Source organism: Nipponia nippon, unplaced genomic scaffold (assembly GCF_047370975.1).
Source record: "Nipponia nippon isolate SJK-2023a ecotype South Korea unplaced genomic scaffold, ASM4737097v1 scaffold_1, whole genome shotgun sequence".
Classification (NCBI taxonomy): Eukaryota; Metazoa; Chordata; class Aves; order Pelecaniformes; family Threskiornithidae; genus Nipponia; species Nipponia nippon.
Genome location: NW_028262290.1, coordinates 94,087 through 117,951, shown reverse-complemented (window position 1 = coordinate 117,951; position 23,865 = coordinate 94,087). Strand labels below are relative to the sequence as shown.

The following is a 23,865-nucleotide window of genomic DNA, read 5'->3' as shown; positions in this document are numbered from 1 at the left end:
TCTTGGGATTCAGGAAAATCAATTGATTGTCACTGGGGCAGTTCAGCAACAGCAGGACTAAAAGAAAAAAACACAAAGCATAGTAATCCTATCCTATAAATCAGCAGGATGCTCATTGCTTCTTAGTGGTCAAAAAGCAAATGGCATATTAGGAAAGGAACGGAATGTAAACACTGTGTATGAAGCCATATTTCACTCCCATCTTGCAGCTCCAGTCCCACCATCTCAAAAAAGAATACAGTAGAGTGAAACAAATTCAGAGAATAGACTAGAGGATCATCGGAGGCACAGAACGGTTTCTATATAAGAAACAGTTGAATAAGTTAAGGTTCTCCATCTAGAAAGGTGATGAGTGACGGGAAAGTTGACAGATGTCAATAGATATTGATTTTCCTATCCAAAGCAAAAAAACAAAGTACAAGCAGCAGATTCAAAAGAGGAGACTGTTCTTGACTGTATTGCTGAGCTGTAGAACTCCCTGCTTCTGGCTGTTTTAGATGCTGAAATTTTATGTGGGTTTAGGGAAACTCTCTGTGAGCTTATCATAGCAAAATCCTTTGAAGCTATCTACAGTCATTACAGCATATCTGGGTCAGGAGGTTCTTGAGCCTCAAGTAGCTAAAATTGGCTTAGAGAAGCTGGTGAAGCATCATAAATGCTTGGCCTGTCCCTATATGTTTTCCACATCATCTGCTCTTCATCCCTACTGGAGATGGATTGGTTTCTAGGCTTGATGAACCTTTGATGTGATCCAGTACAGCTGATTTTATGTTCTGTTCTCCCAGAAATGTAGGGTAAAGAGAGGGTTCAGACAGTGAGAATGAAGCCTGGAGAGACTAAAATTTGTGCAGTCTTTATTTAGAGAAACCAGAAAGAACATACAGAAATTAATATGAGTAAATGGCAAGTGAAATGCAAAGATGTTAAAAGAAGACAGTACACAGAAGTACAAAGTACAATATACTGCATGGAATGGGATTGGGAAAAACTATAACCTTTCTGGAGGATTATAATCTAAATCATCAGGATTTATGTGAGGAAAAGCCATCTCAGTAATTTACATAGAGAAAATTGATTGAAATATGTTATTTTGAATACAGTTTCAGATTAAGGATGTGGGTGTGCACAAAAAAAGCTGTACACTCAGGTGTGTCATCACAGAGTAACGATTTCATAGCAGCTGTCTGTATGCATGTACCTTTACTGTGTAATACTTTGTGGTAAATGCAAGGTATTACAGTTCACTTTTGTTGAAGAAGTAACTGCCTTTCATTCATGACAAGGAACGTGTGTGGTGGGTACTGTGGATCATTATGTTTGTGCAAACGTAGCTTGCTTCGCAGTAATTTGATTGCAAATCCATACCCTAATGGCCAGTCGTTAGCTGGATAAATATGCTAAAATCATTTCAGGGAATAAAAATGCATTACTTTCAAAAGACCATTAATAAGATCTCTCACAAAGTTTACTGAAAGTAAGTGGTAATAAACACTGAAGTTATTAAACCCAGAGATAATTGCAGGGAACTCTGGAAAAAAACCTAACCAAGTGAGCTGAAAGGCCAGGATAATGCAAATGAAACCATGTGCTGCCAGTGCAAGGTCATTTATACAAAGGAAAAAACCTGATCTAATTGTATGCCCTCTGGGATTCAAGTAAATATACAGTTTTGATTGGTGAAGGTGTAAGTATACTTATTATAATAAGCCCCGACTTCTGCAAATCATCTAAATAAGTGCTTTCTGAAATGTGATTAAAATTCTACATTATGCTAAATTAACAGGTTTTGCATTAGGTAGTTAATGAAATAATAATTTATTAGTATCAATCATTAAAGAGAAGGTATTAATAATGTTCATTTTTATCAGACTTAACAGCAATCGAGTCTTTCTCCAGTGCTGCTCAGGAGTTCAATAAAATGTTTACGTAGTCAGTAAGTAGTCTAGTAAAGCTCAAGGATCACATAAAGTTTGGGGAAATGGTAACTATCATATTTATAAATATCATATTTACTAAATAACAGTAAATAACAGTAAAAATCACAACACTACAACCTGATGAAATGCATTTTAATAGAGTCAGATATAAAACGATATAAAGAAATCCAGAATGAAGGTTGCAATTATAGAATTGAAGATTCAGTGATGTGAAGATGAATTAAATTACCAGACCAAGTTCAGAGAATTCTTAAGGAAAAGCCACATACACTGTCCAGGGACAGGAGACAAGCTCTATCAACAGAAAGTCTGTTCAATTTATCTCAGAAAGCTGAGAAGTGATTTACACTGCACTTCTGAACAGACAAAAGATCTGGTATTATGTAACGTTTCAGTTGTGCAAACAGAGGCATTATAATACAGTTAAAATACGAAGTTAAAGATTTCTTTGTGAAATAAGATGCATTTTCACTGCAATAAAAGTAAACGAACACTGAAGTAGCTTGCTAAGAAAATGGTTGACTCATAGCTATTTCGTATTTTTTTTTTTAAAGTAATCTTTCTAATATATATTTAAATATAGAATCATAGAATCGTTAAGGTTGGAAAAGACCTCTGAGATCATCGAGTCCAATCTGTTAACCTAACTACTTGGTCCACCTCTAAACCATGTCCTTAAGCACCACATCCACATGTTTTTTGAACACTTCCAGGGACTGTGATTGCACCACTTCCCTGGGCAGTCTGTTCCAATGCTGAACCACTCTCTCCGTGAAGAAGTTTTTCCTAATATCTAATCTAAATCTCCCCTGGCACAACTTGAGCCCATTTCCTCTTGTCCTATCGCTTGTTTACTTGGGAGAAGAGACCAACCCCCAACTCGCTACATCCTCCTTTCAGGTAGTTGTAGAGAGCAATAAGGTCTCCCCTCAGCCTCCTCTTCTCCAGGCTGCACAACCCCAGCTCCCTCAGCTGCTCCTTGTAAGACTTGTTCTCCAGACCCTTCACCAGCTTCGTTGTCCTTCCTTGGACACCTTCCAGCACCTCAGTGTCTTTCTTGTAGTGAGGGACCCAAAACTGAACACAGGATTCCAGGTGCGGTCTCACCACTGCTGAGTACAGGGGCATTATCACCTCCCTGGTAATGCTGGCCACACTATTCCTGGCATTGGCCCCCTTGGCCACCTGAGCACACTGTTGGATCATGTTCAGGCAGCTGTCAACCAGCACCCCCCAGGTCCTTTTCCACCAGGCAGCTCTCCAGCCACTCTTTGCCAAGCCTGTAGCGTTGCATGGGATTGTTGTGACCCAAGTGCAGGACGCAGCACTTAGCCTTGTTGAATCTCATACAGTTGTCCTCGACCCATCGATCCAGCCTGTCCAGATCCCTCTGTAGGGCCTTTCTATCCTCCAGGAGATCAATGCTCCCAGCCAACTTGGCATCATCTGCCAACTTACTGAGGGTGCACTCAGTCCCCTCATCCAGATCATCGATAAAGATATTAAACAGAACCGGCCCCAATACTGAGCCCTGGGGAACACCACTCGTGACCGGTCACCAACTGGATTTGACTCCGTTCACCACCACTCTCTGGGCTCGGCCATTTAGCCAGTTTTTTACCCAGCGGAGAGTGCACTTATCCAAGCCGTGAGCAGTCAGTTTCTCCAGTAGAATGCTGTAGGAGACAGTGTCAAAGGCCTTACTGAAGTGCAGGTAGACAACATCCACAACCTTCCCCTCATCCACCAAACAGGTCACCTTGTCATAGAAGGAGATCAGGTTGGTCAAGCAGGATCTTCCCTTTATGAACCCATGCTAGGGTGTTCAGGCTGAAAGATTGTTTGCCTCTTTTTTGCACTTGTATCTGCACTTTTCAACTCTACTCCGGTCTGCTTTTCTCTGTGCTATCAGTCAGGCCTTTTGTAGAGTAGGCTTGTGTGCTGCATGCTAATCATGGCTACTGCTCTTCCATCTATACATTAAAATAGCAATGATAATCAAGTCTCATATTGTAGGAGTTCTCTGAAGAAGTCAGGAAGTAGTTTTCCTTGTTGCACAACGGGATAAATGTATTTAGGGCTTTTCATCTTCCTTTGACCCAGCTGACCACAGGTAGAATGGGGTAGTGAAATGCTGAGTTGCAATATGCATGCCAGATATTCACTCACTTGCAATATTCAATGCTAAGCTGATGTTTTGCGATATTACATCAGATGATTTAATAGTCCCCCTTCATGTACTCTTAATCTTTTACAAAGCAGTTGTGATATACCCTAGACAAGATAGTTCAAAATTAAAATAGGCACTTTAAATTATTAAGAAGTTTTGTTTCAAAACATAGTCATCATTGGATAGGTTTGTTTTTAACAGATTTGCACAAAGTTCAGTGTTATTTTTTATCTCTTTAATATTTTGATCAATGAATTAAAAACACTTGTGATAGAGCTTTTAGGTACGTGATTATTGGGCAAGTCAATAAAAACAGAAGATAGCGCAGGTATATAGAGCACCTTGGATCACTTGATAAACTGATGCATCACAATTAGTTATTGCATGTACTAACTAAGAATCCATTTCATACTTATAAAAAGGAGACTGTCCCAACAACATTGCAAAAACTAGTGGGTATCAGTAGCCAACGAGCTGAAGTGCAATGCCATGGCAACATCCACAGATGTACAAGCCGGAGTAGGGAGGCAGTTTTGTCTCAAATACAGCATTGCTAAGAGAACCATCGGAATATTGTCTTCAGCTGTGCTGGCTGCATTTTAAAAGGGACCTGGAACAGAGTACAAAAGAATTATTAGTACAATTTGATGGCTCACAAAATGTTGTACAGTAATGGCAGGATTCATCAGCCTTGATGTGGGTGTCTACTTTAGTGTGAGACAATTACTCACTTCACTGTATATTGAGTTCATTTTGGTGGTTGATCGTAGTAGTACGGACATCAGACATTCATGGAGATGTTCTGCAATGAAGATGCCTAAAGTTGGGTGAGACTGATCTGTCCTACTATAGATGTTATGTTTGAAAGTACAACTGCAAAATCAAAAAACCTGCTCCAATTTCTTTACCCTATTAGCCATTTAAAGACTGAAATTCTGGAACCACCCATCTCCTAGGCAGGTTCTGGTATAAAGTATTGAAAATTTGATTTTATGATTCTATAATTCTAAATTTCAAGCTGGGTCTTGGTAGAATGGATTGTATGACAGGATAAAGGTAATCTTGGAGTTAAAAAAATTGAAGATGGAGCACTGAAGCTTTGGAAAACTGATTTGTTAATGTCTCTGGGAGAAAAATTAAGAGAAGACTTGGCCAAATGTAAGCATCTATATTAGAAGATTAATCTCATCCCATACTCCTTTTATTTTATTCAGTTATTCTCCATCAACTATGAAGGGGAACAAAAGGCAATTAGCTTGCATGTAGGCATGTTATGCACCTGCATTTAGTTAATGAATCTGACCCTTGAGGAGCAATCCTGGTTCCTAAACTTAGGTGTTTAGTGTCATTTTAGGTGCCTTAGGGTATCTAAAACACATCAGATGTGGCACAAGCCCTACGAGAGACTCACACCCTTCTCGACCAGCAGCTGGAGGCTAGGCAAGATACCTTAGGGCATCCCAAGTGACATTAAACACCTGTGTGTAGACACCTGAATTGCTCCCCTGGTTATAGTTTGTTTGCACTTTATTTATATTTAATTTACCCAAGGCTTAAGGGCTAGATGCTGGGAAGAAGTTAGAATTTTTCCCCTTGCTACCTAATTTGGCTTCTGGAATTTTTCTTTCATCCTCCTCTAAAACAACAGGGACTGGACAGCAGGATAAGTAGTGCCGTATGACAGTATGCTTAGTGATCTTAAAGAACTTCTCAGGTCCCATATTGGTGTGTTCTGCTCATAAAATCAAGTGTAAAACAATTGCTGGAATTTTTTCCCAGGTCACATTGGCAGGCTATAATAGGAGTCTTTCGCTTTCTTGTATAATGCAGGGGCAGTACTCTTCCTGGGATGCTTTTCCTGATAAAGTTGCAGCTGCTGAAGGCGTGAAGGACATTGGTGGTGTGCTTGAGCTTTCCTGTTCCCTTCTGGTAGTGCATTGTAGGTTTTATGGCTCTGGGGCTTTTGTACTAAGGGTCTTTAGGGTCTTACTTTTTTCAGTACTTGTCATGTAAATGGAAGGAGGGATGTTCAGTGGTTCCTTTTGGACTGATCATATGTCACATAGCTGTTCACAATTGCAGATGCTGGATTTATGTGACCTCTTCTCCTCCTGTAACCATATACAATTCAGTTCCTGAACTATAACTGGACTACAGAATATCTCATTCCCCTTTATAAAGACCCTCAAGGGCAATGTGGAGGCGCCACACATTATTCTTTCTAGCATCTTCATTTTTCACTAGATTCCCCATAGCTTGTGTCATAAAAATTTGTAAACTGTGACTACCAATTAAAAGAAAATTAAATTCCTAATTAAATAAAATAAACAAGCATATAAATAAGTAAAATTCTCTACTAACCAGGAGCTACAGGCTTCCATATACATTTGGTATATTTTCAGTTTGTGACTTAGTTTTTTTGACAGTTATAGTGGATCAGATTTCCAAAAATATGATGTCTGTCTTTTTCTGGGGTGAATGAAGCTGCAGCAAATAGATTTGCAGGCGAAGTTCAAGCAAGGAGGCAACCCCTTCTTGGAGTTCTTCTTTTGGTTTAGATTACACCATAATCTAGGAAAATACAGACATCATGCAAGAATACTAATAAATGATGTGTGCCCTAATCTTCTGTCACTCTGGATTGAGGAAATCTGACAAGGTGTTCAGTGAATTCCTGTTAAAGGAACCAAGGCATAAAAGCAAAGAATTGCTGTCTGTCTTTAATGAGAGCCTTTGACAATCAGTTCTAAGGAAGTAAGAGCCCACATGGGCTGTGCATTTCACAGAGCTCTCGCCCAAATTTTGCTGCTTCTGCCAAATACTTCCTTCATTTTGCTCTTCCAGGCCTCCTACATGACAACTGCCAAAGGTTTAAGAGAGAATGAGAATGTACTTATACTCAGCTGCCCTTCCTGGCATTATACATCCTGAATGCCCTAAAAATAAACAAAATACACAGTTCTAGAGTCAAACAATAACAAGGCAACACTGCATGCTTAGTAATATATCTTCCCTAAAGCATGTGAATTGGTATTCCACAAAATCCAGTATTGCACTGTGATGATAACTGACACATTTTGAATGGATCAAAACTAGTTAACATAGAAGTAAAGAGACAGTAATTTAAAAAAACAATTATATCTTAGAAACCTCACTATGGCAAACAAATATTAGCCATAAATGGTATGTTATAATTTTCAGCTAATTTGTAGGGGAATTACTTATGAAATAGTTGATTATTTGCCCTAGAACTAGAGAGGTAGCCTTGCAGTTGGCAACTTAACAACATCAAATTTGAACCAGCATCTCAAGAGTTATGCCAGTTACAGATAGCTATTCCTGGGAGTTGTAACTTAAAAAAAAAATACATTAACTAAATGCAGAATCTAGATGAATTCCGCAAGATGGACAGTAGCAGGAGCGTACTTGCAAAGACTGCAAGTGCTCAGGGGACTCTGCTTCCTCACAGTGAATTACCATTCCTAGCAGAGTTTCTGCCCAGGAGCTACCTAGATCACTTTTGTAAAGTTTTATTTATTCATTGACCTGAGATCAACTCATGCTTACCATAGTGACGAAAGATAATAACCTTCGACGTTGCAGTTAACTTCTCCCCTTCTGCTTAAATCATCAAGGAAGTAGTTTGAAAGACTGCTGAAAGAGTATCCATCATTTTGTGCATCTCTTGTTATGCAAAGCATGGAATATATTCATTGTAGATATAGCAGCACATGAGAAGCTAGAGTGAGATTATTGGGATGATGCCAGTGCTAAGTGTGCCTGAGATATTTCTTCACAGAAATTACCCATAGTTTTTAGGGCTTACAAATGGTGTAATGCAAATACACCCTATCAGTGAGATAGATATAAAACAGCATTCTTCATGCAAGCTGAGAATTCATCAACCTAGTATCGTTCTTGTTGCAGATCAGGGAATTAAAGCATGCCAACCAATTAATACAATGATAGAATGATTTGTGTTGGAAGAGACCTTCAAAGATCATCTCGTCCAACCCTTCTGCCATGGGCAGGGACATCTTCACTAGATCAGGTTGCTCAAAGCCCCATCCAACCTGACCTTGAACACTTCCAGTGATGGGGCATCCACAACTTCTCTGGGCAACCTGGGCCAGTGTATCACTACCCGTATTGTAAAGAATGTCTTCCTTATGCCCAATCTAAACGCACCTTCTTTCAAGTTTAAAACTGTTGCCCCTTGTCCTGTCACTACAAGCCTTGGTAAAAAGTCCCTCTCTGTCTTTCTTATAAGCACCTTTGTGTGAGCCAGCACAGGCAGGGCACAGGAACAACCACAAAACCGTGGATGAAATGCAAAGAATAAATTTATTTTTGTTACCTCGCCAGCCAGGGGATCCCTGAAGCAGCACCCGGGCAGAGGAGCACAAGCAGGGACGCAGGCACTGCAGAGCTCAGTCCATGTTAGAGGATCACCGAACCTGCTGTTTTCACCTGTTTATCAGGGAGTCGCGCAGGCATAGTTTACCACTGTGCTTTGATCTTTCCCACAGCAGGGCAGGAATCTCAAGCATGTTTGATAGAGTGCCTCTATCACAGGCCTATGTTATCTAAACACAGATGTTCTACTTGTCCAACACAGAAGGCTAAACAACAATTAGTATGATCTACGTGTTTTTCGACACCCCAGCTGCAAGTCACTTGAGCGTGTTTACAATCGTCCTCACCAATTTTCCGTTACTTTCCCACACCCCTTTAAGTAGAATAGAATAGAATAGAATAGAATAGAATAGAATAGAATAGAATAGAATAGAATAGTTCAGTTGGAAGGGTCCTACAACGATCATCTAGTCCAACTGCCTGACTACTTCAGGGCTGACCAAAAGTTAAAGTGGTTAAGGGCATTGTCCAAATGCCTCTTAAACACTGACAGGCATGGGGCATTGGCCACCTCTCTAGGAAGCCTGTTCCACTGTGACCTGTGGAACTCTCTTGGTAAAGAAAGCCTGTGACCACTCTCTTGGTAAAGAAATGCTTCCTAATATCAAGTCTGAACCTCCCCTGACCCAGCTTTGAACCGTTCCCAGACGCCCTGTCCCTGGATCCCAGGGAGAAGAGAGCAGCACCTCCCTCTCCACTTCCCCTCCTCAGGAAGCTGCAGAGAGCAATGAAGTCACCCCTCAGCCTCCTTTCCTCCAAACCACACAAACCCAGAGTCCTCAGCCACTCCTCATAGGACATGCCTTCCAGCCCCGTCACCAGCGTTGTTGCCCTGCTCTGGACCCATTCGAGTACCTTCACATCCTTCTTAAATGGTGGGGCCCAGAACCGCACACAGTACTTGAGGTGAGGCTGCACCAATGCTGAATACAGCAGGATAATCGCCTCTCTTGACCAGCTGGTTATGCTGTGTTTGATACACCCCAGGATGTGGTTTGCCTTCTTGGCTGCCAGGGCACACTGCTGATTCCTATTGAGCCTGCTGCCAACCAGCACCCCCAGATCCCTTTCTGCAGGGCTGCTCTCCAGCCGCTCCTCTCCCAATTTATACTTGTGTCCAGAGTTACTCCACCCCGGGTGCAGAATCTGGCATTTGCTCTTGTTAAATGTCACGCCATTAATGATTGCCCAATGTTCCAATCTATCTAGATCACTCTGCAAGGCCTTATGTCCCTGAAGAGAGTCAACAGCACCTCCCAGTTTAGTATCATCAGCAAACTTGCTAATGGTGGTGCCTTCAACTCCTGCATCCAGATTGTTGATAAAAATAATGAACAGAACTGGCCCTAGAATTGAGCCCTGAGGAACACCACTTGTGACTAGTCTCCAGCCAGATGTAGCCCCATTCACTGTTACCCTTTGAGCCCTGACATCCAGCCAGTTCTTCACCCAGCGCACCACGTACCTGCTTATCCCACAGCTGGACAACTTGTCCAGAAGGATGCTGTGAGGGACAATATCAAAAGCCTTACTAAAATCCAGAAAAACTACATCCACTGCCTTCCCTTCATCCACTAGGTGGGTGACCTTATCATAGAAGGATATCAAATTAGTTAAAGTATTAGTTAAGCATTGAAAGGCCTCCCTGAGCCTTCTCCAGGCTGAACAACCCCAACTCTCTCAGCCTTTATTCATAGCAGAGGTGTTCCAGCCCTTGGACCATTCTTGTGTCCCTCCTCTGGACCCACTCTAACTGGTCCATGTCTTTCTTGTACTGGGGACCCCAGAGCTGGATGCAGTGTTCCAGGTGGGGTCTGATGAGAGAAGAGTAGAGAGGGAGAGAATCACCTCCCTTGACCTGCTGGCCACACTTCTTTTGATGCAGCCCAGGATACGCTTGGCTTTCTGGGCAGCAAGCGCACCTTGCCAGCTCATGTCCAGCTTTTCATCCACTAGTATCCCCCAAGTCCTTCTCCACAGGGCTGCTCTCAATCCCTTCATCCCCCAGTCTGTACTGATACTGGGGTTTGCCCTGACCCAGGTGCAGGACCTTGCACTTGGCCTTGTTGAACCTCATGAGGTTCACATTGGCCCACTCCTCAAGCCTTTCAAGGTCCCTCTGGATGGCATCCCTTCCCTCAAGCAAATCAGCTGCATCGCTCAGCTTGGTGTGATCTGCAGACTTGCTGCTGGTGCACTCAATCCCACTCTCCATGTCATTGATGAAGATGCTAAATTCTGCATCCTGAAGAAAACACATCACATCACCTTACCCATAATTTAAATTTTTTTCTATCTGTATAAATGTTAATAGCTACTAACTAGAAAGCACTCTAATGAGTAGCTTTAAGGAAAACTGCCATATGGAATAAAACTGAACATTGTAGCACACCTCTCTGCTTCCATAAACAAACCCCTGCCCATATAGTGTCCTCATCTGCCTGTGTGTTTGAAGTAACAGATACAGAGATCTTGATTTGCTCAAGCTTTTTCTTCTTACATGCAGAAACTTCAACTTCTTTAACTCTCATTTGGATCCAGAGGCTATGGTAATCTTTCCTGACAGATATAGACCCAACCAGTAACTCTCAAAATTGTTTTTATTCCCCAGAATCTAAATCTATATCACTAGACCATCAGCTTCCTGTCTTGCACAAACGTAAGGTGCAGACACTTCTTCCACTTCTGACATAACAGCAGATGCATCACAAGTGCAAACAGGACCATATCTTTTTGAAAGCATTCCAGATAATTCCCAAGAACTGTCAAGTGCTTTCACTCTCTGGAGTCCTATTCAGTAAGTTAGTTTTCTTTTAAGAGTTGCAGAATATTTAAGATTTTTTAAATTAAAGTCCAGCTTAATTATCATTGAAGCTGTTTCAAACCAGAATTTATGTACTTCTATCAAGGATTCTATGAAGAGATATACTCCAATGCATACACAGCGAGTGCAGTGTGCGTAGGTGGTTGAAATTGCTGCTCTTGCTTATCTATACTATCCATGCAGCTAAGACAAGTGTGTCCTGAGTGTATTCGCCTCATTGCATACACACACTTTCTGTGTAGCACTAGTGCTATTACTCTGGCACTACCTGGGGGGCACTGAACGTCTGTGAACACAGCGTAGAGTTCATCCGTGGATGCACAGCAGGTTGCCCACTCCGTTACAACTGCTGCTGCAAGCAAGTTGTCACACAACTCAGACAAAAGTATGAAATCTTCAGATTCTTCCTGAACTTCATTTCTAGAATAAAAATGAGGATCTATTCAGGGGAATCAAAGTACGTGACAGCTATACTTATATATATATATATATATATATATACACACATATAGGTGAGCAAACTCTAGAAATGTCCTCACACTTAGGCTCAGGGTAATCTAGGGTCTTCTTGGGGGGGAAAGGATACTTTTTTTACAGTTTTCCTGCCTTTCCTTGGGAACAGTGTAATGGTCAAACACACTTATTGTAGCTACTCTTAAATTTATTGTGCCCACTTGTTAGGGACTTGCCCTTATATCTTTGCAGGTTATGAGTTACTTCGGCTTATGGTGGTAGAAACGTAATTTCTGGTTTTTATTTCACAGTTCTCAGATCTGTGCATCTATTTTGGAAGAAATTAAAACCACCTGAAGGAAGTGAGGCAGCTTAATGACTAGAACCTTGCCTAGGCAAACACAGGAATGGCACACTCAGCAGGCTGCAGGTTCTTTCCAAGCAGGATCTGATGGTGCTTTCTCAGCATTAACTTCTAAGAAGGAGCTGGCTGAAATAAGACACAGCATCTCCCTCCTTAGTTCTCTCCTTGTGAGCCAAAGAGGGTGACGGTGCAGAATTTCCAGCCTTATTAGTCAGCCAGAGGTTTGTTCATGCTCCAGTGTTTGGTGCAATCCAGTTCAGGTGTTCGCTGCGGCCCTCGGGATCTGTTTTCGCAGGTAAAGGTGACGTCTGGAGACCAGGCTGCCCCGCCCCGGCCTCTCTGCCCCTGGCGCGCTCAGGCTGGCCGAGCGCGCCCGGCCCTGGCTCCCTGTGGTCAGTTCTGACCTCTTTGCCGATTCTTCGGAGGCTGGAGGCTCCTCAGCACGGCCTTAGGTGGGCGATGGTCTGGGCTACGCAGCGTGAGGGCAGGTGGCCCAAAAAGTGTCCCGGGCTAGGTGCCGACAAACCTGCTTCCTGCCTGCCCTCCGGCCACGCCGCGCCCTCCGCCCAGCCCGCACAAAGCTCAGGGGAGCAGTCACCCGCTGCGTTTCACAGCTGAGGCTAACACTCCTTAGTGCACACACAGCGAAATGACACCCTCCAACACAGACGGGAGGAGGGAACGCCCTCCTGAGAGGGAATTTTTTATTCTGGCAGCACAGTCAAGTGCAGATGTCTCTCTCCATGTTACAGGAGAAGCACAGGTATCCTTCGAACATCCCACACAGGCCAGTGACCCTCCTGGGACCATCTGTCCCACTTCACCTATGATCACTATATTCAGTCATACTGGGAGTCCCTCCAGCTCCATATTTGTTTTCTCCCTGTGGCCAGTGGCTTAGAGAAAACCAAGAGGATCATTTTGCTTTTGCATCAAATTTATTTCTTCACTGGTACTATTTTTCCTGCTTATTCATGAATATATTGACTACCACAAATCCTTAGGGAACTAAAGCAACTCCTCTTATTGTAAAAACTACCCTACTTAGCCTTCCCCCTGTGTTTCCTGACCTACCTTTCCAGCCACAAATTGTGGCATGGTGGAAAAGTGTTCTGACAAAGTATCACGTGCCTGTCCTCTTTGTACATACTTTCTCTAACCATTCTACAACATCCTGTGGGAAGGAGTTCTGCAGAGTAACTACAACTGAGAAAAAGTGTTTCCTGGTGTTCAATTTGAACCCACTACTTGCTAGTTTAATTTTATGCCCTTTTAGTTCTTGTACGGGAGGAGAAAGTGGACAGCTGTCCCTGCTCATATTTTGTAGACATCTCTAGACTAAAGAGTCATAGTTCAGATTTATAATAGCCTTTTCCAAGATGTGAGGAATGAGACTTTCATATTCACAACACATTTAGGTTGTGAGCTCCCTCTGAATCTGTGTAGTGGTGTTATTTTCTCTGTTCCTTACCTAATAATGCTTAGCATTAGCTGACCATTCATCCCATTTATGGGTTACATCTGAATATGTTGAATATGTTGATCTCATATCCAAGAATGAATGGAACTCTGGGAGCATTTCCTTAAAATGAAAAGCTAAAGACACTACTAAAATAGTTAAGTGCAGGTACATAGGTGACTTGAGCACACCAAAATGGAGGTATACAGTGGACTGCTTTTTATTTTAAGAGAAAAAAGATAAAATGAGAATTAGAGTGGGAAGATAAATCTAGACAATTCAGACTACAAATAAGGCTACGTGCGTAGACTATAAAGACAATTATCTATTGGAACACTTCACACAGAGACCTGTTAGATGCAGTTGCTATCTTTATATTAAGACCATATTTTTTCCTGTTGTATCATGCAGCTCTACTAGGAGTTACAGTTTGAAGCAGGAGTAGCTTGTGGGAGTTTGAGGCAGGAGTAACATAGGACTGATCTGTGCTATGCAGGTAGTCAGATAAGAAAGTCCACTCAGGCTTTATCTTGAAACTATTCTAGCTTTATACTTACAGCTGTTAACAAGAGTGATAGTATGGGCCTGAAGTCTTTTTTTCTTCCTCCCACATCCATGGCAATCCCTTCCATTTTGGGAGCAGATGTCTTGGATGGCAATGACAATATCACTGTCTATACTCACACTTCCTATTAATGTAACTTTGCATGAGTGGTCAAGGACAGCCACACTCTTTTTTGATTATGAGGGAGCCTCTGTTGGCATGTCAGTGCTGGAGTCCCAGGAAAAGTATGTCCGAGCATTGACATTAATTGAGGCTCAGAAGCCAAAGGGCTTTGGAGTTCTTTGCAGATCAGTAGGATATTATTTATTGAGTTGTATTTGTGGCACAACAAGCTTTTCTTCCAAAAAATGGTTAAAATAAAATTTGTCTTTAGTCTCAAATAATAGGTTCCCTACAGACGGTTGTCAAATATTGTGAGCCCCTTCAGCTCAGATTTTTCCCAACATCAAGAGACTGAAGAAGCAATCATGTCCCTTGGTTTTTATTTCTTCATGGATCTCATGAAGACTTGTCTGACTTCTGACCATGTTACAACAGCAGGATATCCTTATACTTGCCTGCATTCCACTCATACCCTGCTTCTATTTATATGCTGAGGTGATTATAACACTCAATTTCTAAGGATTCAGAGGGTGCGTTTGTATACATGCATGTGCTTTTTGGTTTAGTGCGATATTACGCACAGTAAATAATTTTTGTAGCATTTGGAAATGAGTTTTAATGGAGTCCAGATAATAACCAGCAGCATTGTTCATTTGGGGGGAAGGTAGCTCTAAAACAAAGGACAAATTTAAGCTTAGCAATCGGCAGCCTAAAAAAGAAAATTGGGCATTCTGTTAGATGCATCATCCTTGTTCATCGCAGTGCTGCCTGATTTGATTTGTTCTTTATTTTGCCCCCCAAAATTAACTCTGTTTAAGTAATGCTTAAGTGATTACCACCTTTGCCTAATTTAAGGCTCCCCATCCATTCGCAGTGAACTTTTTCCAACATTACTCTGTGTGTTTTGAATCTCTTCCCTTTTGATTTTGCCATTGTGAACCCCCAACTCTCACCATTTATGAGGACAGATGTGTCACTGGAGTGAAACTGCTCTCATTGTTGGTTCTTTTCTTACAGCTCTCCCTCCCCTCATGGCTCGTCGATCTCAAAGCTCCTCACAGGGGGACAATCCCCTTGACCCTAACTATCTTCCCCCCCATTACAAGGAGTATTACCGCTTAGCTCTGGATGTGCTTACTGAAGAGGGCAAGGAAAGTTACCAACGCTTCCTGGCAGAGGAAGCAGCCCCTGATTTTCTTTGCAACTCAGAGGTGGATCACATCATACAGAATCTCCAGAAACCCCAGTATGCCCATCAGGAAGGTAGCACAGATACAGCAGGTGACAATGACATGGATGGATCCTCTGGGACTTACTGGCCCATGAACTCAGACCTCGCTGTTCCTGAGCTTGACCTGGGCTGGCCAATGGTCTTTGGGTTCAGGGGAACAGAGGTGACAACCCTCGTGCAACCACCACCTCCGGACAATCCCAGCATTAAGGAGGAGGCTCGCAGAATGATTCGAGCAGCTCAACAGGTGAGACAGTGAAGAGCCCAACTAGAGCAGAGATAAAGTTATATGTGTGCAAAAGATGAATCAGAATGCATCAGGTCCTCTGCTAATTCCCTTAACTTTGCTCCCAGGACCTGACAGAGGGGAAGGACGATTCTAAAACTACCATTTACTGCACCAAAGCTAGCCTCTGCTCTCTGGTCTCATGGAAAAGTGTGTAAGGCCATGCTAAAATATACCAAGAGTTCACAGAATCACAGAATAGTTGAGGTTGAATGGGACTTCTGGAGACGGTCTAGTCCAGCCCCCCTGCTCAAAGCAGGGGCGATTAGAGAAGGTTACTTAGGACTTTTTTTTTTTTTTTTCTTATTTTAATGCTTTGGGGTGGAAGGGACCTTTAAAGGTCATCTAGTCCACCCCCCCTGCAATTGGCAGGGACATCTTCAACTAGATCAGGTTGCTCAGAGCCCCATCTAGCCTGTCCTTGACATGTCCTTGAGTATCTCCAAGGATGGAGACTCCACAACCTTTCTGGGCAACCTGTTCCAGTGTTCAATCACCCTTACAGTAAAAGAGGTTTTTCTTATGTTTAACTGGAAATTCCTATATTTCAATTTGTGTCTTGTGTCTTGTCCTTTCACTGGGTACCACTAAGAAGAGTTTGGCTCCATCTTCCTTACACCCTTCCAACAGGTATTTATACTCACTGATAAAATAAGAATTGGGAAGGACAGGGAGACAGAGCTTTGAAGCCACTTCCTATATTATCAGCATACAGACGCAGCTATATAGTGGCTGACTGAAAGTTGGCCAGGAATTTATCTAAAAATGGCACAGGTGTGTTGGAGAGGGTGAGCAGGTAGTGGCCAAGCAGCTCAATACAACCTTCCAGTGTGGTTACGTGACCAAAAAATACCTGCTATCATTGGATTAATGAGTAAGGGAACTCTCAGTGGCAGTGAGGTTTTCCCTCACCTCTCACCCTCACATACGGAATATGCACCTTCGATAGCAATTCTGTATCCACTTCTGGGGCCCACAATGTTTAAAGGAACCTTTAAATGGGAAGGTTCCTGTTTAAAAAGGAAGTTGAAATGGAGACTGTGCAGCAGTGCAGCTTTGGAATGTGAGGTGCTGGGGAATTTGATCAGTCAGGGCATAAGCAGGCACAGATTGCTGATATCTTTCTCGCATTCTTTTCCTAGGTGGTAGCCATAGTGATGGACATTTTCACTGATGTGGATCTGCTGTTTGAGGTGTTGGATGCTGCTGCTCGCAGAGTGCCTGTGTACATCTTGCTGGATGAAATGAACTCTCAACTTTTCCTCGATACAGCTGCTAAATGTAGAGTCAATCTTAACTATGTGGAGGTGAGCAAACCAAAGACCTGCCCTGCCCCTGATTTGCATCCTGAGGGGGATATGTCCTGGGACACAGAGGGTTGTTATGGCAGTAAAAACCTGAGAAAGGGGAAAATGGGCCAGAACCTAATGAAAGATGAGTATGAAGAAAGCTAGGAGAGCTGGCACAACAATAAAGGGCTGAGGACACACTAATAAATGGGTTTATCTATCCATTATATATGCAGACATAATCACTAGAGCTGAAGTATAAAAATGGTGGCAGGATGGAAGTTAAAAGAGCAAGGGGAAGGAGGGGCAGGGGGAGGGAAGTAAGAGCTTCCAACTGAGTCAGTGCCTTGTCTGGTTTGCAGTTCCTAAGGGTGAGGACAGTTTCTGGCCCAACCTACTACTGCCGCACAGGGATGTCCTTCAAAGGCCATGTGAAAGAGAAATTCCTCTTGGTGGACTGCATGGTGGTGCTGAGTGGCAACTACAGGTGAGAAGCCCTGCAATGTTACATGTCCCAGTTTCAGTGAGAAAGAGGCTGGTTAATTGGTAAAGTGGTGCTTCAGCACTTCCAAATGAACATCAGTGACAAAAGTTTTTCTCACTGAAGGACACTGAGCAGCAATTTTCAAGAAAAATACACCATTTTGCAACTGAGGTAGACACACCAATTAAACAAGCCCTCAAGCGCAGACACCCGAAGCCAAGCTTCCTTCACCTCAAGAGTGTAAATGATCTGTAAAAAAAAATACAGTAATTATAAGGTGTTGTGGGTTAACCCCAGTAGGCAACTGAGCCCCACACAGATGTTCACTCACTACTCCCAGCAGAATGGGCGAGAGAATCGGAAGGGCAAATGTGAGAAAACTCGTGGGTTCAGATAAAGACAGTTTAATAGCTAAAGCAAACCTGCACACGCCAGCAAAGCAAAATAAGGAATCCATTCACTATTTCCCATTGGCAGGCAGATACCTAGCCATTTCCAGAAAAGCAGAGGTTGACTTGGAAAGACAAATGCCATAACTCTGAATGTCTTCCTCCTTCCTGCACAGAATCACAGAATGGTTGAGGTTGAAAGGGACCTCTGGCGGTCATCTGGTCCAACCCCCGCCTGCTCAAGCAGGGCCACCTAGAGCCAGTTGTCCAGGACCGTGTCCAGATGGTTTTTGAATATCTCTAAGGAGGGAGACTCCACACTGTCCCTGGGCAACCTATTCCAGTGCTCAGTCATCTGCACAGTAAAAAAGTGTTTCCTTATGTTCAAACGGAACCTCCTGTGTTTCAGTTTGTGCCCATTGCCTCTGGTCCTGCCACTGGGCACCACTGAAAAGAGCCTGGCTCCATCCATCCTCTTTGTGCTCTCCCTTCAGGTATCGATATACATTAATAAGATCCCCCTGAGCTGTCTCTTCTCTAGGCTAAACAGTCCCAGCCCACTCAACCTCAAACTCCTCAATCACAAATGGTTTAATGTAAAGTGGTACAATCGAGTTACTTGATGCTAATACACTGTCATTACTTCTATTTCTCTTTGTAGTTTTATGTGGTCTTTTGAGAAGATTCACAGAAGCATTGCACACATCTTCCAGGGGGAGTTGGTGGCCAGCTTTGACGAAGAATTCCGAATTTTGTTTGCACAGTCAGAACCTCTTGTTCCTCCAGCCAATGTCTTGGCAAAGGCAGAAAACACATTTGCCATGACTCCCTTTGGCAATAACATGCCTTTCTTTCCAAAAAAAGCACCCCTGATATTCCAGAGAGATGACAATCTTTTTCCCTCCTTTATGGACAGAGTTGATCCAGACAGGTACTTCCTGTCAAATTTCAGGCGGGATGACATGTTGCGCCATACTGTGGAGGGGTCGGCCATGCGAATGTATAAAAAGGTAGAAATGGAGAATTCTCAAATGGATCCCGTCAGGGGTTTTCTCCGTTCCAAGCAGTTGGAGTTGGATGCTTTTAAGAGACACAGTTTTGCAGAAGGAACATTTGAAAATTTTGCTTCTTCTAAACAGTATGCCAGGCAGATGTTTGTGAACAATATGGATGAATTTAAAATCCAGTCTAGTCATTTTCAGAAGGACCAGTTCTACCAGTACCAGTTTGAACATCCCCATCTTTCTGGCAGACCTCAGGGACTCTTTGAGAGAATCCGAGGTGGTAGGCCAGGATTCAATGAACTGGAAGACTATGGAGAGGGACCCAGATATCCTGAACTTGAATCCAGTTTCCCACAGGAGGGTTTCCCCTTAAGGCTGGATTACGTACCTTCAAATTCTTCCAGGGAAGTGAGACACGGCTCTGATCAGCTGAATCCTGCAGGCAATGGCCCAATGGGAATGATGTTAAGAAGGCAGAATATAGGACAGAAATTTATTTGCCAGACTTCTCCTACACAGAAACAAAGCCTGGAACAACGCCTGTTCTTACAAGACAAAGATGAGGACCAAGATGAAGACAAGAACACACAGGAAAATAGAACAGGTTTACGTAACTGGAGGATTTCTTCATACCTTAGTGCATACCAGTCTGAACCAGAAGAAGGTCTTCCAATGCCTATGGAATCAGAGGCATATAATGATGTTCTTGGGGATACCCTCACAAAGCACCCCACTGACCTTATCCCAGCATTCAAATCCCCTATGTCTTTTAATAGCAAGTCACTGGGAGTTGAAAGTGCCAAAGAATTTGCAGATCCTGATAGAGCAGGTGAAGAAACCCCTATAACAAAACAAGATGCCTTTAGGTCCAGAATAAATCCTTTGATCCAGAGGAGCTCAAGACTCAGGTCCTCTCTGATTTTTAGTGCTGCCAAGTTAGATCAGCCTAGCACCACAATAGAAAAGGTTCAGATGATCCAAAAAGAACAAATGTCCAGTGAGTTGACAAAAGACAATGAAACTATAAAGACAGCTGCCTCATCTAAAGTGGCAGAACTTCTAGAGAAGTACAAAGCTGTGGGCAAAGACACAGAGCGAGCTACAGTCACTCATACCAAAGCTGTTGCCAGTTATCTACAGGAAGAATCACAGAACACAGAGAAGAAATGTACCAAATCCGTGCAATATAAGATCCTGGAGAGTAGGGTACTAGACTCCAAAGACTCCTGCAGTACTTACAAAATGCATGGAGAGGCTGACAGACCATTTGGAATGGCCTCATCAACCCCCCAGCTTGTTGATACATTGAGTAAAGATCCCCTAGCACATATTAGCACTAAGGTGGACAAATTATCATCTCGGTTTTACCCCATAGAGAATAAACCTGCTCTTCCAGAGAAGGAGAGTCTTATATTTGTAGGAGACACTCAGAAATTGACTCTTCCAGAGAAGAAGGAAAGAGTGACATTCAAAGAAGACACTCAAAAATTAGTCAATACAGAACTGAAGAAACCACAGATGAGGACAAGTACCACATCAGTTCTTGAAAACTTATCTAGAAGTCAAGGATCTGACAGCTCGCTCAATAAATCTGAGGAAGACTGTTCAAAACAAGAACAAAATCCAATGGAATTTTTAAGAAAAGGGTCACTACGGCTGAAGCAGCTTTTGAACCCAAAAGGTGAAAAGAAATTGGAGGAGGAACCCAATTCTGAGAGTGGAAAATCTGACAAGCAGTCTGTGGTTCTCAAACGATCTTCCATAGGGGACTGTCAGGAAATGATGGAGGAAGAAAAAACCCATAAATTTGCAACACCACTTCCTCCCAAAAGCAGCCAGCCAACACAGGGGAGATTTCCTTCATCTACAGCTAACATCCTGTACAGCAGCAACCTCCGTGATGATACCAAGGTGATTTTGGAACAAATCTCTGCAAACAGTCAGAAGAACAGAGCTGAACTGGCCAAGCAACTACCATCCACTAGTAATCCTGACCTTTCTAAGTCAACCACAAGCCTGGAAAGGAAAGGTGAGAAGGAGAAAAGCTGTAACATCCACAGGTCAGAGAGTTTTGGGAGCCAGAAACGAAATCTTCAGCGGCAACCATCAGAGGATAGAGATACCCTCCTGAAAAAAATGGAGAATATGCGGAAGGAGAAGCGAGTCTACAGTAGATTTGAGGTCTTCTGTAAAAAGGATGAAAATACAAGTCAAAGTGAAGAGGAATATGACACAGATGCCAAAGACAAGAAGATGGGAAAATTCATGCCCAAAATCCTGGGGACCTTCAAGACCAAAAAATGATCCTGAAAATACTATTTAATTCCATATAATCGCTGACTGTCAAAGGGGAACAAGGAAGTAACTTGTTTATGATGGCTATAAGCACCATAGGCAATACACTTCATGGTTAGTGAGTGGAAATGTGTTCAGCATTAGACTCTTATGGCACAATTTGCTCAATAAAGTCATGTGGTATCAGGCAACCTTATCACAGTATGTTTCAAATAAAATTATTAAATCGCCAAGATGCTTAAAGCAAAGAAATAAAGTAAGAGTCTCTTTATGTTATGCTCAGGGAATATTTTCAGCAGAGAAAACAATTCCACTTTCAGAAGGAAAGAATAAAAAAATAGAAAGTTCAATATTTGAGTTCAGTCCAGGAAAGAAAAATACATGCACACGCGCGAATGCGCATTAACTGGAAAAAGTGTTTAAAAAACAATTGTTTCTCAAGTACAGTTATCTTTTCTTTGTATCTAATAACGAATCAAACATGGGAGGTGCTTTTTTTTGAAGGTTTACAGGAGAAAAAAAATTGTAAACCACTTTTTGCTCTTATCTATGATTATGGTCTCATTTCGCAGTACATGCTCAGCTTTCATATTTACCATTTTCTAAGCCTATTGGTTCTGTTTTGTTATTGGTTTGTTTCCTTATGTATAATGGAAGTATTGCTTTAGGGGGTGAGCTGAAAGAAGCAGCTGAAAGGCCATAAAAGAGGAAATTGACATGCTACTAATGAAGAAAGACTTGTTTTTAGGACTCCTTTTCAGCCCAGTCAGGAGTTTAATTAAGCATCTAAAATGCTGTCTTGGCCAAGTAGTAACTTGCTTGACAATGTAACTCCAATTCAGTAAGTGATTGTGGGGAGAAGGGGATGTTCAGTTGTTAGCATAACTTTCCATGTGAAGACAAGGAAAGATGGGACTCAGAACAATGAAAGGAATAAGGCTGCTGGAATTTTCAAGCTCAGAAGTGTTTTATCTCATGTAACTTTCTTGTATTAGTTTGGTACCAAGCTTAACCATGCAGCTTTAAAACAGTCCAGATTAGCCTGTAGGTTCGTGCTGTTGTGTTACAGTGTCTTGCAGGACAGAAAGTAGAGACAGATGCTATCAAGAAAAATGCTGTACATAATGTTTAGTTACTTAGATGTTTGGTTTTTTCCCTCAGCTTGGACTGTGTCTGCTTGGCATCCAGCAGGATTGCCAAATTGTTTTGTTTTGGTTTTGGTTTTTTTTTTTTACCCTGATCTTTGTGCTGTAGTCTAAAGAGATGAGAGGGAAGAATGCACTCACATGGAACTAGGCTTCTGAATTTCCCATTCCCATTAGCCTGGGTTTCACGATTACCCACTTGTGGCACTAGCTGCAAGCTCAGCAAACCAGTTCAGGTATGTCACTGACAGATGGAAGCGAGAGGCTGCATCAGTTCCTGAAGGTAACTTTAGTAGGGTCTTTAAAACTTTAGCTTTTTTTTCGGATGCAAGCTCCTATGGTAGCAGGCTATATATAATTTACATATCTGTAACAATTAATGATTATTTTACTGTTTGTTGAAAACCTCAGGAAATGAATGTGCGGAAAGATAGATTGTTTAATCTGAAAAAAAAATGAAGCTGATTTCCATATTAATACAGATGGTGGTAAAAATCTGCAAGTATCAAGAGGAATTATCATTTTAACATGAGGAGGTAAACCTAGAAATAAAGTTAAGAGAGGAAAAAAAAAAAGAGGGAAGAATCAGCCAAAATTGGAAAAAAAAGCTGAAGTGGATTTCTTACGCTTATTCCATATTGTATAAATGTATACTATTTCAGATACAACCAATAATCTGTTACATATGTACAAATTCATAAATGAATGCTGTATGTATTTTGTCTGCTCTTAGTAATGAATCAGACTCAGTTATTGGTGGGTCCCCAAATGAACTGTAATGATCAATACAGTTATTCTCTGCCAGATGATACAGATAGAGATTATTTTACTCTAGAGAGGAAGATAGGCTATATAGATATATATCCTATTATATATATGCTAGCCCTATTTTGTGTAATTCTTACTCACATCATTCCATACCTCTCCAGCCTTTCCCAAACCTACCTGCTCCAGCATCGTTCTGTAACAGCCAAGTTAGAAATATTTCTATAGTCAAGGATTACATTAACATTTTAGAATTTTGCTGTATTTCTTTAGATTTTTGGAATTTTATCTTGCTCAGCACGGTGCGTTCAGTGTAAAAGTATGTTCCTGACCAGAACTAGAATGACTCATCTCTTTTAGTGATATGTTGATTACCAGATGCTGCAGGTATATACAAATATTGCAGAATAACTAATTCACTTGGTAATAACAAAAGCCATTTTAAGAATACGTTAGTGTTACAGCCCATCACCTCTCAGTCTGAGGCTAGGTTCATGGAGGATCTTAGATGTTGCATTGTGTCATCAAATTGGTAGGTATAGGCTTTCAGTGGAAGTCACAACCCTGAATTAAGCAGTAGGCTCCCTTTTCCATGCATGAGAACTGGCATCTTAGACTCACAAGAGCCAACACACTGCACAGAGCACTGCCTACACAACATGTTCACCCTGTCATTGCCATTTCCTA

At 42.1% G+C, this 23,865-nt stretch overlaps 1 protein-coding gene across 1 annotated transcript in view; it reads left to right on the top strand.

The window, feature by feature from the left end:
• Window positions 1-22,733, top strand: part of SACK1H (scaffolding CK1 anchoring protein H) — a 29,185-nt gene extending 6,452 nt beyond the window's left edge. Inside the window, exons 2-5 of the mRNA XM_009471596.2 lie at window positions 15,308-15,768; window positions 16,950-17,114; window positions 17,459-17,583; window positions 18,631-22,733. Of these exons, the coding sequence (XP_009469871.2) occupies window positions 15,322-15,768; window positions 16,950-17,114; window positions 17,459-17,583; window positions 18,631-21,277 (3,384 nt within the window). The 5' untranslated portion in view covers window positions 15,308-15,321 and the 3' untranslated portion in view covers window positions 21,278-22,733. The remainder of the gene's footprint in view (window positions 1-15,307; window positions 15,769-16,949; window positions 17,115-17,458; window positions 17,584-18,630) is intronic.
• The last annotated feature ends 1,132 nt before the right edge of the window (window positions 22,734-23,865 follow it).